Below are 18,010 nucleotides of genomic sequence, written 5' to 3' on the forward strand. Positions count from 1 at the left end.
GTATGTAATGACATGACATAGCAATCAGTTATAAATGATGGCTGAGTTATTTTACCTTATGCATGAACTACATTTCACCAGCTTATATGCTATTAGATTATATTAAGTATATTATTACCATATATGGTAAATAAAACGCTACAGGTATATGTAGTTACTTAGGAGCAGAAATACTGTGATATAGTTACTTATGTGGATGACTCTTCCACAACATTTTTAGCAGAAATAAACGATAATATTTAACCGGATAGTCTTGTAGAGTTATACAAAAATTATACTAGACTTCAAGTAGTCAATTTGTAATAAATATTTGCACACCATTTGTAAGAAAATCTGAGAAGACTTTTGTAATAAAACATTATACTGTTGTAATAACTTTCATGTGTATTCAGAGAGCATAAGATTATCCAGGTTAAGCGGCAACGATGGGAGCTGGAGCAGCAGCGTACGGAGCGGCTAGAGCTGCTGCAGCTGGCTGAGCAACATATGCAGCGGATGGAGCAACATAAGCGGCGGATGGAGCAACATACGCGGCGGATGGAGCAACATACGGAGCGGATGGAGCAACATACGCGGCCGATGGAGCAACATACGCGGCCGATGGGGCAACATACGCGGCCGATGGAGCAACATATGCGGCAGACGGTGCAACATATGCGGCAGACGGTGCAACATATGCGGCAGAAGGTGCGACGTAGGCGGCCAGGCCGTTGTTAATGCGGTGGTAGTATTGGAAGCTGGTTGCGGTCACAATGGGTGCAGGAGCAGCTGCGACTAATGGCGCACTGACTATTGCACCTGATGGTTTCGCGGCACAGATGGCCACAAGAGCAGAGAGAACTCCGATCTGGAAATAAAATTCTACCATGAGTATTACATACACACACAGCAACACACAAAAAGACACACTCACACACACACACACATCTATTTGTAAAATAAAATATGTATTGAAGGTAACGCATATTGTTTTACTCCAACAATCACACCAATTACGTAGCTCTGGGGCTATGTAGGATAGTTCGTGTTATAAGAAACCAGTAAACGATCATCGGGGCACAGCCTAGTACTTTAAAATTTTAGAGACAATTTTTAGTTTTTTTTTTTTTAATTGACACGAGACAATTTGGAAAAACTCATTTACTAATTTTGGTCCAATCGAGAATCCAATCCAGAACTTGCATGTAATGCATGCAATGCACGAAGTCGTCAAACTGTGGAATCTAAACAAGTTTATTTTATTACAATGGGCCAATTGACCTGATATCATCTTCACCTAATTCACTGATGAATGGAATGAATGATGAAGGAATAGAAAAAGTTGCTGTACCATTTTCACCACACAAAATAAAATAAAATCTGTGACATTCATTATGTTTATAGGAGAGGATTATCACATCACGTTAGCTCGTTTGCCATTCAGGTAGATAGTACAAATGTTACTTACAATCTTGAACATTTTGCTTGACTGTATTGTTCCCGTGGATAGGACAAGACTCATGATTGACAATATATCTGGACAATATATACTGGTCGTTGATGCCTTGTGTCGCAACAATGTCCTACTGACGCGATGATTTCTTGGCATTGGGTGTTACGTGATTAGAATCGATCCTGAATTGTGAATTGTGTGATTTCCCTTTATTGAGTCAATCGCCGGTTTGTTGCCAACTTCAAGCTAGGTCATTAGGCACAAGAGTTAGTCTAAGTTCCAATTGTAGTTTTTATGATGTAAATAGGACGCTTTATAAGATGATTACCAGCATACGATATGCCTGATGGTAAGCAGTTAGTGCAACCTACCAACATCGACATTTGTAATCTAGAATATCATATGAAGATCTCATTAATATTATGTCTATAGGCGACGGACACTACTTCCATCAGGTGAGCCGTCAGCGTATTTGCCATTCTAAGTTACATAAAAAAATATTCTACAAGAAAACAGACTAATGTGAAAGATAATTCATGTTAATTTTTACAAAAATAAATTTAAATTGTTTAAACAGTATTATCAAAATCATACACTTCTTAATGGATACGTAGTTTTTGTATAAACATTTCAAAATGGAATAGCCGATTTTTGAACTGATTTCAGTGATTCCTTTTGCAATCTACAGAAATTATTCTAATGTTGATCCCATGTCAATTAAATTAATTATATATGGAAATACAATAATTTTAGATTTTAGTGTCTAAAAGGAAACAACTACCTTCATCGTGACAAAAATAAACAATAATCCCTGTAGATTCAAAAATAATAAAAAAAAAAAATTAAGAACTTTTATTCTACGAAGATATCAAAGTTTTTTTATACAACTTAGAATGGCAAACAAGCTGACGGCCCATCTGATGGAAAGTGGTAACCGACGCCTATAAACATGAGCAGTACCATGGACATAACAGAGTATACTGTTTCGCCCATGATACCCATGCGTTACCATTCCTAAGGATTAAGGTTATTTCTCTGTACCCTGTAAATTCACTGTCATATCCTATTGTTCAAACCGAAACACAACTGCTTTACGGTAGAAACATGAATGGGACAGAGGTACCCAAGCAATCGACTTTTGTAAAAAGTCTCCCTCTGGTCTCTAAGAAGATATAAAAGTCTTATATAAAAGTAGGTAGCATTACCTAATAGATAAAATAATTCGAAACAAAATACGTATTAAATGAATTCATTTTCATACTATTAACATGACATATGCTGACAGTTCTTAAAATCTTTTTAAATTATTTATGCATTATTAATTTCAATTAAAAGTTTAGATACGATAATGAGGGAAGTATTCACTGCTGACGCGGCAGCAGTCGAGATATCGTCATAGTCGTAGAATACTGACGGATCTGACAAATATTACATATATATCCGTCAGTGTTCTACGACTATGACGATGTAAGTATAGTAGAGCCATATACTTTTATTTTTTGTTTATATTACGCAGCACCATCTGGTGCTAAATCTGCGAACTGAATTTAAAGGTTTTTTTTTTTATGGGTGAAAATGGTATGGTGACGGGATATGCTGGCGGGGCACCAGTGAAGGGTGATCGATGAGAATGAAAACAGGCCAGTTAGCCCATCATGATGAATTCATCAGGAATTAACCATGATAGTTTCCAGGGGGAACCGCGAGGAGGTCGACCTGGTTGAGTATATTGCTAGCAATGGGATTCTCAGTCTCCATTACTAACAATCCCTTTCCCCCCTGAATTTAAAGGTTTCCTATCTATTTTATTTAATTAACAATAAAATGTTGTCTCGAAGAATTGATTATTTATTTTTAGGGTTTCCTTTCCAAAAGCAAAAAAAACGGAAAGGTTAATTTTATGTTTTCCCTCTTAATAAAATAAAAAAAATACTACACAATTATGTAGTAATAATTTTGTACTGAATTATTTTGTTTCGTTTGAGATTTCAAGAAGTATGTAATCGGTAGATCGCACAGGGTTTCGTCAGTAAACAGTAGATCTTGGGTCTAGTCAAGTTGGCCATCCCTGCTATATATCGTATCATGTTTTATATATTACTTATATTAATAGATTTCAAATACTAATACAACGACATATGAATATGTTGAACGATTGCATATTGTTATTAAGTTAATATTCTAATTTAAGTTGAATGAAGCACAAAAATCGAGTAAAATTTGCGTCGAAAGCCGACCGCCCACGCCGAACAACTATGTAAATGATCGTGCAAGGTCAGTGTCGCATACGTTCACTTTTGCATTCATATCTCCATAATGTAATGGGATATCGACAATGGAGAATCGATTCGCTAAGATACTGATTGAATCGATGTATTGCACGAAATAATGCGTTTATAAAATTAACTCCCTGTCGAGGTTTTTCCAAGAGACTACAGCATGGGATTTTTCAGTTATTAAAAATTGAGTCCTACAAGAAAGAATTGATTTTTTTGTTAAAACCAATTGTTTAGATCTAAAAACTTAAGTATTGAACCGATTTTAAATTTTTTTCACATCTCTTTAAATTTACTTATGTAATTATTATTTTTAATTGGTACAATAAAGTGTAAATAAATAAATAAATAAATTTTGATAAAATTTCTTTGGGGCAAATCTGTAAGTATATTCAATCAGTAAAAAAAGAATTTTCCAAATCGGTTTATAACTGACGGAGTTATGAGGTAACGAACGTAAAAAAAGTACAACTTTGAATTGAGAACATTTTTCTTTTTGAAGTTCGATAAAGGGGTAAGTAAGTAGGTTTCTTCAAGGTCGACAACGCGTGCGTAATGCTTCTGGTATTGCAGGCACTCATAAGCTGCGGTAACCGCTTATTATCAGGTAGGTCGTATGCTTGCCTATCGCCTTAGTGGTATAAAAGAAATAAAAGTTAGTTTATATATGTAGTAAGTAACTGTACCTAGTAGTTTTAATTGTAGTAGTTTTTTGGTACTCTCTGCACGCTCCAAAAGGACTTAGCGTGAATATAATTATTTTCTACAACCAAAAACATTGATTAAACGTAGGATTACAAGAAAAATATAGGTATGGCTTGATAGAAAAATGAAAAATCGGATTTCTTAGAATTACTTAGAAATTTAAGTTTGTTTTTTATTTACTTTTTTTTTTAATAAAGACTGCAATAGAACCCTTTATTGCAGGCTTTATTAAAAAATACCTACTTTAATACACAATTGTTGGAATAAAACCAAACCTATTGATGATAAAGATCTTATTGAAAAAAACTCATAGTTTAGTAGAATTATAAAAATTGAATTTACTTAGACAACAGGTTCATTTTACACGTAGGTAGACTGTCTTCAATGGAGGGTTTAAAAAAATCGTATATTAATATAAATAGAATGAAACTAAATCGATTTTTGATAACTATTTATGAGTATCATATTCAAAAAAAGAAAAATAAAGAAACAGTCGCCGCTAGCATACCGTGTAAATTAGGTTTTATCCTCTATCTTTCCAACGAATACTTATTAAATTTAAACGTCTGTCTGTTATGTTCCGAACTGCATCATACGGTAGCTACCGTATCAATATGCAAATAAGATGCAGTCGGGAGAGGAAATAAAAAGTAAAAGTCATTTTTGTATATAAATTAGTTTTACTGTTCTATGTCGGCGTACGATTGAACTTCGATAATAGAACGTTTTATCATTCGATATCAATATTTGAATGGGCGTACAGAAGCTTCGGATAGATTAAAGCTGTCAATGTTTTGATAAAGAATAAATTAAGACCTTGCAAGTTAATACTTTTTTAAAACATTTGCTGGTAAATAACTCTGTTAGATTACAGCTTACATCATTTACCTTCGCAAGATGATTATCTTGTTTTGAAGTTTTTTTTTTATTAATATTTGGAAAAATTAACTTTTTTTCTAATGAGTAAGGACGTATCATACGTAACAATATATATGTGATTCCTATACTTTCATTATACAAATAAATATCTAACTAAAATCCCTTGGGGGGAGAAAGAATTGTTAGTAATAGCAGCAGTATTCCTTGTCTTCACGTGGTTGCTGGAAACCATCGAGGTTAATCTAGAAGAATTAAAAATGTATATAATTTAATAAGATCCCTAGATACAAGCTCGACAATTATGAGACATTTATGATACTTAGTTAAGGAATTCCGTAACTCACTGTTTTAAATAAAGTTGAATAAATACGTCAGTTCACCAGAGGGAAACTTTTGTATAAAAGTTTGCTTAGGCACCTCTGTTCAATTCGTGTTTCTACTGTGCAGCAGTTGTGTTTGTATGGCTGTATTTCAGTTTGAAGGGTAAGGATATGGCAATGAATTTACAGGGTACAGAGAAATAACACCTGAGTCCTCAGGAATGGCAACGCGGGATTATCATGGGCGACACAGTATACTCTGTTATGCCCATGGTACTGCTAATGTCTATAGGCGACGGTTACCACTTTCCAACAGGTGGACCGTCAATTTGTTTGCCATTCTAAGTTGCATAAAAAAAAACTGAGGGCCGATTGACTTTTATCCTCACCTATCATCCTTCACTGGTGCCCCGCTAGCATATACTGATAGTGCCGGCGGGGTTACCGTTCAATTTATTATCCATTAAAAAAATTAAAATCACTTTAAAATGACAGATGTACATATAACGGTTTATCACGCAGTAATTATCGAGTACCCAGTAAATAAATTTCATCAAAGAGATGATATAGGCAGTGGCAATAAATTACAGCCATTTGATTTTCATTACATTCCAAGACGTAATAATATCGGGATTCTGAATTATGTTTCTTCTACAGCACAGTAGCCCAACGGTGGGCGTGTCTATTCATTAGCCGACTCGCCTGCGGCGCCAGTTCTTTTCATACTATATGGTCCCTATTGACTCACTGTGATGAGATTTTGTTTCGTACCCTTGTAGACATGCTAGTAGTTAATTTATGAATATGAATTTAAGTACATATAATTAAGTTTCAATTTTCAATGGAAAAATTAACAATACAAAATTTTCAAACTTGATTGGTATAACCTCTAAACCTAAGAGTTTAAATTTTAAATTTAACTAGTATTTATTTATATAAATAATTTATATAAAAAAATTACACGCTACATGCGTGTAATTTTCACAAAACATCACTTTTACAACTCAGGGGGCAATGGGGCATGCGGCTCACCTGGTGGTAAGTGACTACCGCCGCCCATGATCACCTGCAACACCAATGGCATAGCAGGTGTGCTGCTGGACTTTTAAAAAGGAATATGCTCTCTTCTTGACGGTTATAATATATATCACCGTTTTATGACTCCTATTGTTGAAATTTAGACACATATTATCGTTTAAGAGGTCATTGGTTATGAAATAAAACTCGTGTTATTATAGGGGAATCCAACTCATTTATTAACAGTTCTACAACTTTTAAAAACAATTTTAGGATTAATACATTTATTTTAACATATCACATAGTAAGCCATAATATTCTGAATACCCTCTTGACAATTTTAACAACACTATAATCGATAATTACGTATATAAATTAGGGCAATAATAAATTTAGACCATTGTAATTCTAATTAGGCAATTACAACATTAATATTTTTGAATAACCTAGTTAGTAAGTTTCAATTCTATAAATCACATCTAATCAGTAACATAACTAATGAATTTTAAGTTTAATATATCATAACGGTACTTTCTAATTATAAATGAAATTGAATATTCTATACTTAGTAAAACTACACAGAGACCGATGTGTTCCCTTCCGTTTCTGTCGAGCGACTGAACCGCCTTTTTCTCGTTGTCTAATATTTGCTTCCCGCTTACGGCGTGGCGGATGTTGTAGTGGGGAGAAATTAGTCAATTTCTCGACTGTTTTTTAAATGACGATAACACTTTGCAATTAAAATACATTTGTATTAAAACGACTAACCAAATTTTACGTCTTTAGTGGTCAATGTTCAATCAACAACTGTCAACTGTTGGTCGTTACTTCTAGTTTTTGTGTCGACTATTTTGGCGGGTAAATAATTATTCCGGAAATGACAAATCACCATTTTGTAGTTAAGTCAAATCAGCAACAGTGGAACTTGACGATAGTTATGTTGTGATGATACAAATATAATAAAATATTGGTATACTAAATGTAAAGATGCTAACAATCGTTTACCGCTTATTCTTATACAGTATAGTCGTATTCTAAGTAAATAGCTAAATTATAAGTAAATAACTAATTTACCAATAATCTGTATATATATACTAGACCTTAAATATGCGCCTAGACGACCCAATTAGACCAAGAGTATTACGTAAGACCGCAATCATTTCAAAGTCAAATGTCAGCTGCCACATAAAATTGATAATTATTTAACATAAATTAATTTTGTTTTGCTTCGTATCGGCGTCCTTGGTTTATATTTTAGTATGTACCTAAACTGGTATCGAGCCCTTATGTCACGTGATATTCGTCGTGTTAAGGACAAAGGTTTTATTTTTGAAGGGTAATAATGGAATGGTAGCTCCGCCTGCGTTATTGGGCGTGGCACCAGTGAAGGATGATAAATGAGAATGAAGTCAGGTCAGGGGCCACTGACTTCATTCTTTTAGAGGGAGAGAATTTAGTAATGAGGATTAGTAGCCCCATTGCTTGCAGGTTGATTTCTTCGTGGTTCCCCTTGGAAGTCATCGTGATTGATTTATTGTTAAATTTATCACGATGTACTAAGTGACCTGCTTTATACTCACCTATCATCTCTCGTTGGTGCTCCACCAGTGTATACCGATTGCGCAGGCGGGGTTACCATTCCATTATAATCCATTAAAATAAATGCATTAAAATGTTAGTACAGGCTACAATTTTTTTTAAGGATGATAATTGAATGGTAACCCCGCCTGCACTATCGGTATACACTGGCGGGGGAATAGTGAGGGATGTTAGGTGAAGATGAAGCAGGTTATTTAGCCTATCGTGACAAATTCACTAATGGATTGTGGCTAACAATGGTTCCAGGGGGAACCACGAGGAGGTTGATCTGATAAAGTATATTGCTAGTAATAGGCTTCCTAATCCTCATTACTAACAATCCCTTTCCCCCCTACCGGCCACACTAACGATATATTGATCACTATACCATATCATCCGTTAACTGTCCACTGCTGAACATAGGCCTCCCACTATTGGAGAGGGGGGGGGGGGGTAGGGTTGCCAATAGTTGGCAACCACAGTTAGTCTTTGATGATTGTAAAAGACGCTGATTGGTCATCAGCCATTATTCAATCATTAAGTTCACTTACGACACCCACAGGAAAGAGGTGGCCCATTCTATGCCCGGACCACACGGCAATATTCCGGTTAACTACTTAATTATTACTTAAACTTAACCTGACACTGCTTCGTGTCTAGATACTCAGAGCGTATGATAAAACTGTAATAGTTTAATATCAGTACGTACCGTGTAATAAGAGGTTAAACCACGGCCGGTAATTACATCTAGCTAACGTACCAGCCCGCGGCTTTACCTGTCACCTGACTAGTGGTTATGATTTTCCGTACAGCGAAAGTCGGCAACGTCAAACGTTGCAACTATAATTTGGACTATTAAATATGGCCAAGTGCAAGCTGTCTGATAGTACTTCAATTAAATAAAATTAATAATAATAATAAATTCTTAGTTGTCTCTTGAGACTTTCATTATCTTCCTTTTATACATCTAATTGAGGTGGACATTGTATTTCTTTCTCTTCTATATATATCTCTATTTTTAGTCACTTTATTATTTACAGGTATGGGAGGCATCATGGACAAAATAGTATACTCTGTTATGTCCATGGTACTGCTTATGTCTATAGGCGACGGTTACCACTTTCCATCAGGTGGGCCGTCAGCTTCATTGCCATTCTAAGTTGCATAAAAAAAAGATTTTTATGCAACTTAGGATTTTGATTGTATAAAAAAAAATCACTCCCATTTTGGCCGTGTCATCTTACACAGACCAGATTTATCACAATCTCAATTGATTGACTTTTGGATGTTTCTCTTCAGTTACAGCTATCCACATTCATAATTAATACTAATAAAAACCGATAAACAACGATTATGTTTGATAGAAAATATTTCAAATATTTGAATTTAGAACATACAATTTTGCCTCGCCAAGCAATTTTTGCTCCATATTGACAAATAACAGCCTTAATATTAGAACCAACGTTTAGAAAAACCAGAGTTTATTTATTACAAATGAATACAGAAATGATAAATTCTTTTTTTTTTTATAATGCTAGTATAGATATATGTATGTACATAAGACCAACACGGCAATGGACTCTATCTTTGGACAAAGAATTAACGGAGTCGTGTAACATAACAAAAAAAAAATACACACACACCCGAATTGAGAAGTGAATTTTCTCCTTTTAAAATTCACTTAATATATTTTATTTTAGGTAATAATGAAAATTCCCAAAGAGGGTTGACGTCAGGCAGGCGGCCGGTCGTAAAACTATAAGCTAAATCCTTTTGTAATATGGATAAAACCATATTACGTCGACCCCAAATAATAATTGGGGTAAGGGTAGGAAGATGATGATGAGGTAATAATGAAAATACTGTGCCCCTATCAGTCCAATTCAGTCAGATTAATGAAATAAAACAATCACTCTGTTGGGCGGCATTAACTCTACTTATATGCTAAGTTAATACCTTTCCAGTACTTAGGTCTTAGCATAAATAGTGTACATTAATCTTTCAGGAATATTCTGGATGCCATCGCTAGGAATTTTCATGCGCTCTACAATATCTGAAGTGGGTGCTTAATGTCGTATTAAGTAGGCTCGCTGGGCATCTACTGGATTTATAACTTCGATTGCCGATGGTGCAAGTGATAAGCATATTTCAAGTATCTAGCAAATATTTTTTTATGCAATTTAGAATGGCAAACAAGCTGACGGCCCAGTTGATGGAAAGTGGTAACCGTCGGCTATAGATATGAGCAGTACCATGGACATAACAGAGTATATTGTTTCGCCCATGATACCCCTCATGCGTTGCCATTCCTGAGGACTCATGTGTTATTCCTCTGTACTCTGTAAAATCACTACCATATCCCACCCTTCAAACTGAAATACAACCATGCAAACAACTGCTTCACGGTAGAAACACGAATGAGACAGAGGTGCTCAAGCAAACGACTTTTGTACAGTCTCCCTCAGGTGGTATTTTTATTTATTTATATTTTATATTATATACAAAAATTTGATTGTTATAAATTATTTTGTATAAAGATGTACAACAGACGAGCTTTACTCTGTAAAATTCTCTTGCAGCAAACCCTGAGTGGAGTGGAAATTCATACTATGTTACTCGTATCGTATTTATCCTATCAGGTACTTATTTTATCGATGATAAGATCGTCTGTAGTGTTTTTTAGCACCTTACCGACATATACTGAAGAGGAATGGTAGGTGAAGATGAAGACAATTCAGTTAGTCCATATTGATGAATTCATCATGAATAAACCATGGTGCGTGGAGAACTACTTAGTATGGTATATTTTATTTTATTGTTAATAGTTTCATAAACACACATTTTATTCTGATATAATAACTACCAGTTAAAACTTACGTGTTATTAGATTGAGAAAAGTTGACTAGACGCGAACTCGGATCTGACTGCGCGCTTCGATCTGCTGAGATCGAGCTGTAAGTGTTCATGGCACCGATATATTATAGAACAGATAATCTTAACAGAAATTTTCGGGTATGAACGGTTGGGTTCCATAGTCTTCTTCTTCGTCTGTCGTGTTATTGTCACTGGCTATGTTGGTAAGCCATCTTGTACGTACAGTGCTCACACGTCTTCCGCATGGACCATAGATGAAGTGTCGTTCTAAAAAGCATAAGAAAATTAAAAAGTTACACTTCATAAAATTATTAAGTGAAAATGTTGAATGTCACAATCACATCTAATGGCTGAATGGACCTAAATTGAAATTTTGTACATTGCTTATGCAACAATACATAAAATTAGTTTTACCTTATTTGTTTTGTATATTGTCGATTGCTTATTTTTTTTTATACAACTTAGAATGGCAAACAAGCTGACGGCCCACCTGATGGAAAGTGGTAACCGTCACCTATAGACATGAGTAGTACCATGGACATAACAGAGTATACTGTTTCACCCATGATACCCCCCATGCGTTGCCATTCCTGAGGACTCAGGTGTTATTCCTCTGAACTCTGTAAATTCACTGCCATATCCCACCCTTCAAACCGAAACACAGCCATGCAAACACAGCTGCTTCACTGTTGAAACACGAATGGGTCAGAGGTACCCAAGCAATCGACTTTCGTACAAAGTCTCCCTCTATCATCATTGCAAACCCAATTTTAATAATTTTTTATCTTATCACTTTAGTCGTTCATTAATCCTTTGGTTTTAAAAGCTATTCGCTTATATTTTAGACTAATCGACTTTATCCGGCGCCACACATCTCTTTGTCATCCAAGTATATATATATATATATTCCTGTCATCGGCACAAAGTTACGGCCGCGATGACGCGTTAACGATTTGCACTTATTGCGCAATGTCGACACATACGTGCCACTTTTAGTCGCCAATTCGCAATAAATATAGTTGAATGATTTCAAATGTATATAATTAGATTTTACCTTTTACATGTATTCTTTTATTAATTGACATACATTCATTGTGTAATGTTATAGAAATATCATTAATGTTTAAATTTGAGTTATAAAAAAATAAGTTAAAAAACAACTAAAAGCTTTCCAGACAAGTGTAAATATAGTGTCATAATTCGATAATACTCGCAGTTGATCAATTTTACAGGTCGAGATACTAATTGTTTATGTTTGGTGGTATTTAATTTAGTAGATAATTTAAATACTAAATAAAAAAAAATAGTCACCAGCATACATATGCTGGATGGTTTTATTATTATATCAACTTATTATTATTGTAGAAACTCAATTAATACATAGAATGTAGTGTAATCTTTATTTGTATTTAAAATTAACACAAACTCAATCAAAACTTAATCGTGCCTCTGACTAAACTGTAGCGTAAAATGTATTTCACTATTATTTTTTTAACATTGAGAGAACAATATTATTATTCTTATTTATATATATCGCGACTAAAAATCGCGAGTATGATCTGTACGATAATACTAGAGATTTAGATACCTCAAGTTCCACGAGGGATCAGTCAGAAGTGGAATATGAATCATTTTAAGTAAGCATGATGAAATGAACAGGTACGTACAATCAGAAGCATTACTGCCATTCCAGAAAAAAAATCAGCCAATATAAGTGATAAAAAAGCTTGGCTATTAAATAAACTCATAGATGGTCTAAATGTTTAAAGATTAATTCACTTGATGTATTAATTTTTTTATCTTACAGTGGTAGCGAACTAGTGTCTGTTGATAATTTTTAATCTAAATGTATATATCTATAGATGCTGGCAACACCAGGGTTGTCACTCATTGTTGCCTTTTAAAGAAATCTTGATAAATAGATTGATAGGTAAAAAAAATTATTCGTATCTTTAGTACACATATGAAAGGGACAAGATAAACGCCAATAACAATAACAAACACACTACTCGAACTACTACGCACTTTCTGAAAGAATTCCATGTTATACAGAGTATAGAAACACACCTTAGTCCTCCGGAATGGCAATGCATGAAAGGTATCATGGGCAATATAGTATACTCTATTATGTCAACGGTACTGTTTATGTCTGTAGATGACAGATACTATCAAAAAAAGTGGTAACCGTTAATTGTTTAGTGTTGTGTGTGTTTAGTTGCTGGCGGCCCACCTGATGATGGGCTGTTAACTTGCCTGTTATTCTAAGTTACATAAAAAAGAAATATAATTGCCACCTTTGTGATATTAAATAAATACTAAAATGTTACTAAGTGATTCAATAAATTATTTGATTGGGAGAGAGTGTTAGTTACAAATTAGATTGATATCAACCCTAAAAATCCATCAGCTGTCATTCGCACCGTGCTATAACGTGCAGAGTATACTAACAGTTACAAACATTGTTGCAATGTTGCCACTCTTTAACAGAAAATATATCATCGAGAATTAAATTCCAAACAATATATTACATGACAAACAAATTTAATTGACGTAAACATAGTGTTTGGACTATGCGTTTGTGTAAGGGGCGTGCCCTTTGAGAAATTGCTCGTGCCACGCGCACGCGCATTTTATGTTAGGGTTGCCAATAAATTCTAAACTAAAACTTTTTGTTATATATGTGTGTATTTTGAATGTATGTATATTTAGATAAGCATATTTATTATTTCTTAGTAGAAACAACCATACTGTTCCCACTTTTTATTGTACGCACACTGTACGCTGTTAATAAATTCTTTAACTCAAGGTTTGTTGAAAAAAATCTTTTACAGAATTAAGCTCGACTGTTCAACATTTTTATTCAAAATAAATTATAACAATGTAATTATGTTTTTTCTATATGTTTTTCTTTTTATTCTAATTTCAAAGTAAAATAGTAATGTTATTATATAATTGTGCAATCTTCATTATAATGTTGTTTTGTCATATGTAACATGTATAATTTATATTATTTTCTTAAAGAAGGATTGTATCTAATTAATGATAATATTTAAGTGAAAAGTTTGTTTAGTGTGCGTGTAAATAAAATAAATAAATATTTTTATGTACAAAAAAGTATAAATAAATAAATAAAAGTAGGGACTACGTACTTTATATACTAGTATAATAATACGCGTATAAATAGTTAAATATTAAAAATAATATACGTCCAATTTCATGCCAGAATGACTGTTTAGTAAAACATTTTGTCGCACATAAATCTTTGTACTTGCACATAAATATTAGAATAATTACAATGTACTGAGTGATCGTATCGTATGATCGCCATCACTATTTGTTTTCGACCGACTTCAAAAATGGTGTTCTCAATTCGGTTGTATTTTTTTTTATGTTTGTTACTCATAACTCTGCCAATTCTAAACCGACTTGGAAAATTATTTTTTTTTTACATGAAAGATTATATATTTAAATTTGATCAAATTAAAATTGATAAGATTAAACTGCTCATATTTATAGGCGACGGTTACCACTTTCCATCAGGTGGGCCGTCAGCTTGTTTGTCATTCTAGTTGCATAGAAAAAAATATACATTATAAATCATAGACATACTAGGACAGTATATTTTGTTGCTAGCAGCAGTAATAAATAAATATAGAAAAAAATCCAAACCGGTTTTTAAATGACTAATAATATATATATATATTATTGCACTTGTAAGTTACATATAAAATAATCTATTTATAAATGTTGTAAACAAGGGTGGACTTATCTCTGACAGAGATCTCTTCCAGTCAACCCAATGCAGTTAGAAGCATGTTATTAGCGGGCAGCTGAAGTGCTACAACTATTAATATTTAGAGTACATAATCAAATATATATATATATATATATATATATATATATATATATATATATATATATATATATATATATACATATAAAATAATCTATTTATAAATGTTGTAAACAAGGGTGGACTTATCTCTGACAGAGATCTCTTCCAGTCAACCCAATGCAGTTAGAAGCATGTTGTTAGCGGGCAGCTGAAGTGCTACAACTATTAATATTTAGAGTACATAATCAAATATACAGTTAAATAAATAGTAATGAGATAACAAACATTAAAAAAATACAACAGAATTGAGAAACTTCTCCTTTTTTAATGTCGATTCAATGACGTGTTACAAAGCCCTCGTAGACACAAAAGACGTTACTAATCATCCAACGATCTGTCTGTGGGTAAACCTTGGAATGATTTAGTGCATTCAAGCCTTTAGGGGAAGAATAAGCTACTTTCATATTAATGAACGTTTGCATTTATCTTAGCCGATGAAATATTAGCTGACAAACAGTAAATAGGTCTTACTGAATGTATTAGTTTTATCACAATTTAACCAGCCAAAGAGTATGCTTAATCTGATGGTAATTTGTTAATTTTAAACTGAATTGAGTGGGGGAATTTAATACATTTATTACCTGTACCTGTATAATTGTAAATAAGTTATATCTTTTTTTTTTCATACAACTTGTACATATTAATCGTATTAGGGTGTCACCCTCTGGTGTCAGAAATTTTTAGGATTTTATTAGACACTAGGACTTCACATTTTTTTATGAAACTTAGAATGGCAAACAAGCTGACGGCCCACCTGATGGAAAGTGGTAACCGTCGCCTATAGACATGAGCAGTACCATGCACATAACAGAGTATACTGTTTCACCCCTGATACCCCCCACGCGTTGCCATTTCTGAGGAATCAGATGTTATTCCTCTGTACCCTGTAAATTCACGCAATATCCCACCTTTCAAACCGAAACACAGCCATGCAAACACAACTGCTTTACGGTTGAAACACGAATGGGACAGAGGTACCCAAGCAATCGACTTTTGTATTAAGTCTCCCTCTGTATATATCTATGCATTTCTTAACAAAAAGGCATATTTTGATAACATAACTCTATATGTTACATATAAATGTTGTATCAAGTTAAGCTGGCATCATTGGGGCAAAATTTCTGCTTACAATTAGTTACCGTCGATACCAAATATCTCGTGCCTCTTAAAACATCATCTAAAGCCTAACTGCAATTGCCAACACGACTGCCAAGCGTGACAACTACTGCCAAACATTCTTTATGCAGAAGACCCATTTACAGATTCAATATGAATGAGTGAATGAAAAAATACTATATACAAATATATATTCTATTCTATAGGGAGAACTATGATAGTTTCCAGGGAAAATCGCGTGAAGGTTGACCCGATATGGGCATATTGATATGGCATTACTATCAATCCTTTTCCCCATTAAATCGTATATTTTAAGATATTCTAATCAAGCAAAGCCGTAGGATATGTATAGATTGTATAACTTCTAAAGGAAATAAGTAGGCTTCGAGCGAATTAAGTTACTACATAATATTTGTTCCACCGAAGTTCATTTGCCCTGTAACCTTGGTATATTTATAAAACAGGTTTAAGTAGTTCGTTAAGGTACTGGTGTTATATAATCTGTGGTAAGGACGTCGGTATGTCGAGTAAATAACTTTAAATCAGACGAAGGTACAGTCGACATCAAAATTTGATAGATCAAAGGGAGACTAGGAAGGTCGTCTGCCTGAGCACCTCTGCACCACACATGTTTCTGATGTGTAATAGTTGTGCTTGACTGTGTTTGAAGGTGGAATATGATAATAAAATAACAAGGGTTTATTTATTTATTTATTTATTAGATCCACTGGGTGAGCCTTACAGTCTTCCAATATGCTCACCCAGGAAAGCATGAGTACAATAACATATAAAAAGGAATATTACACAAAAAATAATATAAAAAGATTTAACTCAAACAAAAAACGTCTGACCACAAATACTCTGTGATCATTCGACGAAACTCCAGCAAGTTGGAGGCAAATACGTCCAATTGCGGATACTGGCTCAAAATATCATTGAGTAGTTTAGAGTGGCAAACAAGCTGACGGCTTACCTGATGGAAAATGGGAACCGTCACCTATAGACATGAGCAGTACCATGGACATAACAGAGTATACTGATTCGCCCATGATACCCTCCATGCGTTGCCATTCCTGAGGACTCAGGTGTTATTCCTCTGTACCCTGTAAGTTCACTATCATACCCTTACACTTCAAACCGAAACACAGCCATGCAAACACAACTGCTTCACGGTAGAAATACGAATGGGATAGAGGTGCCCAAGCAAATGACTTTTGTACAAAGTTTCCGTCTGGTCAGGGTACGTAAAATCATAGTCCTTAAAAATACCAACGAATGAGGTGTTTATATGAACCAGGGACTTCACAACGCATTTTGTGATATCTACAATGCTCTTCATAGCTGTGGGTGACGTTCACCATTTTCCGTCAGGTAGACTGTCAGTTTGTTTGTTAATCTAAGTATATATCCGTTATTGGGTCAACATATAGATATGGTATTGCAATATTGCAGGTGGCTCAGGACCATTCTTTATTTTTTTTTTATACCACTGAGGTGGCAAACAAGCATACGGCCCACCTAATGGTAAGCGGTTACTGTAGCCTATGAACGCCTGCAATATCAGAGGTATTACGCACGCGTTGCCGACCCTGAAAAAACATCTTTTTCCCCTTTTGAAGAACCCCATGCTGTCTCTTGGGAAAACCTCGGCAGGGAGCTCATTCCATAACCTGAGTGTTCGTGGGAGAAAACATCTCTGACACCGCGTTGTACGCGACCATTTAGGCTGTAAGGTATGAGGGTGAACTCCCTGTCGATGGCGAGCCGTACGATGATTGAAAGTGGCCGCAGGCATCATATTGAATAATTCCTCTGAGCACAATCCGTTGTATAAGCGGTAGAACACGCAAAGTGAGGCTGTCTATGGGGGAGGCTTATGTCCAACAGTGAATGAATAATGGCTGAAATGATGATAATT

At 34.4% G+C, this 18,010-nt stretch overlaps 1 protein-coding gene across 1 annotated transcript; it reads right to left on the minus strand.

Moving 5' to 3' along the window:
- Positions 1 to 382: 382 nt before the first annotated feature.
- On the minus strand, positions 383 to 1,597 carry LOC113520276 (cuticle protein 16.5-like). Its single transcript, XM_026905551.3, has 2 exons — positions 1,448 to 1,597; positions 383 to 847 (listed from the first exon to the last, which is right to left on the minus strand). Exons 1-2 carry the CDS (start codon positions 1,586 to 1,588, stop codon positions 413 to 415), a joined length of 576 nt encoding a protein of 191 aa, XP_026761352.2. The 5' UTR covers positions 1,589 to 1,597; the 3' UTR covers positions 383 to 412.
- Positions 1,598 to 18,010: the final 16,413 nt, after the last annotated feature.

The sequence above is a fragment of the Galleria mellonella genome, unplaced genomic scaffold (genome assembly GCF_026898425.1).
Source record: "Galleria mellonella isolate WM207_F2 unplaced genomic scaffold, CSIRO_AGI_GalMel_v1 utg40, whole genome shotgun sequence".
NCBI classification, from domain to species: domain Eukaryota; kingdom Metazoa; phylum Arthropoda; class Insecta; order Lepidoptera; family Pyralidae; genus Galleria; species Galleria mellonella.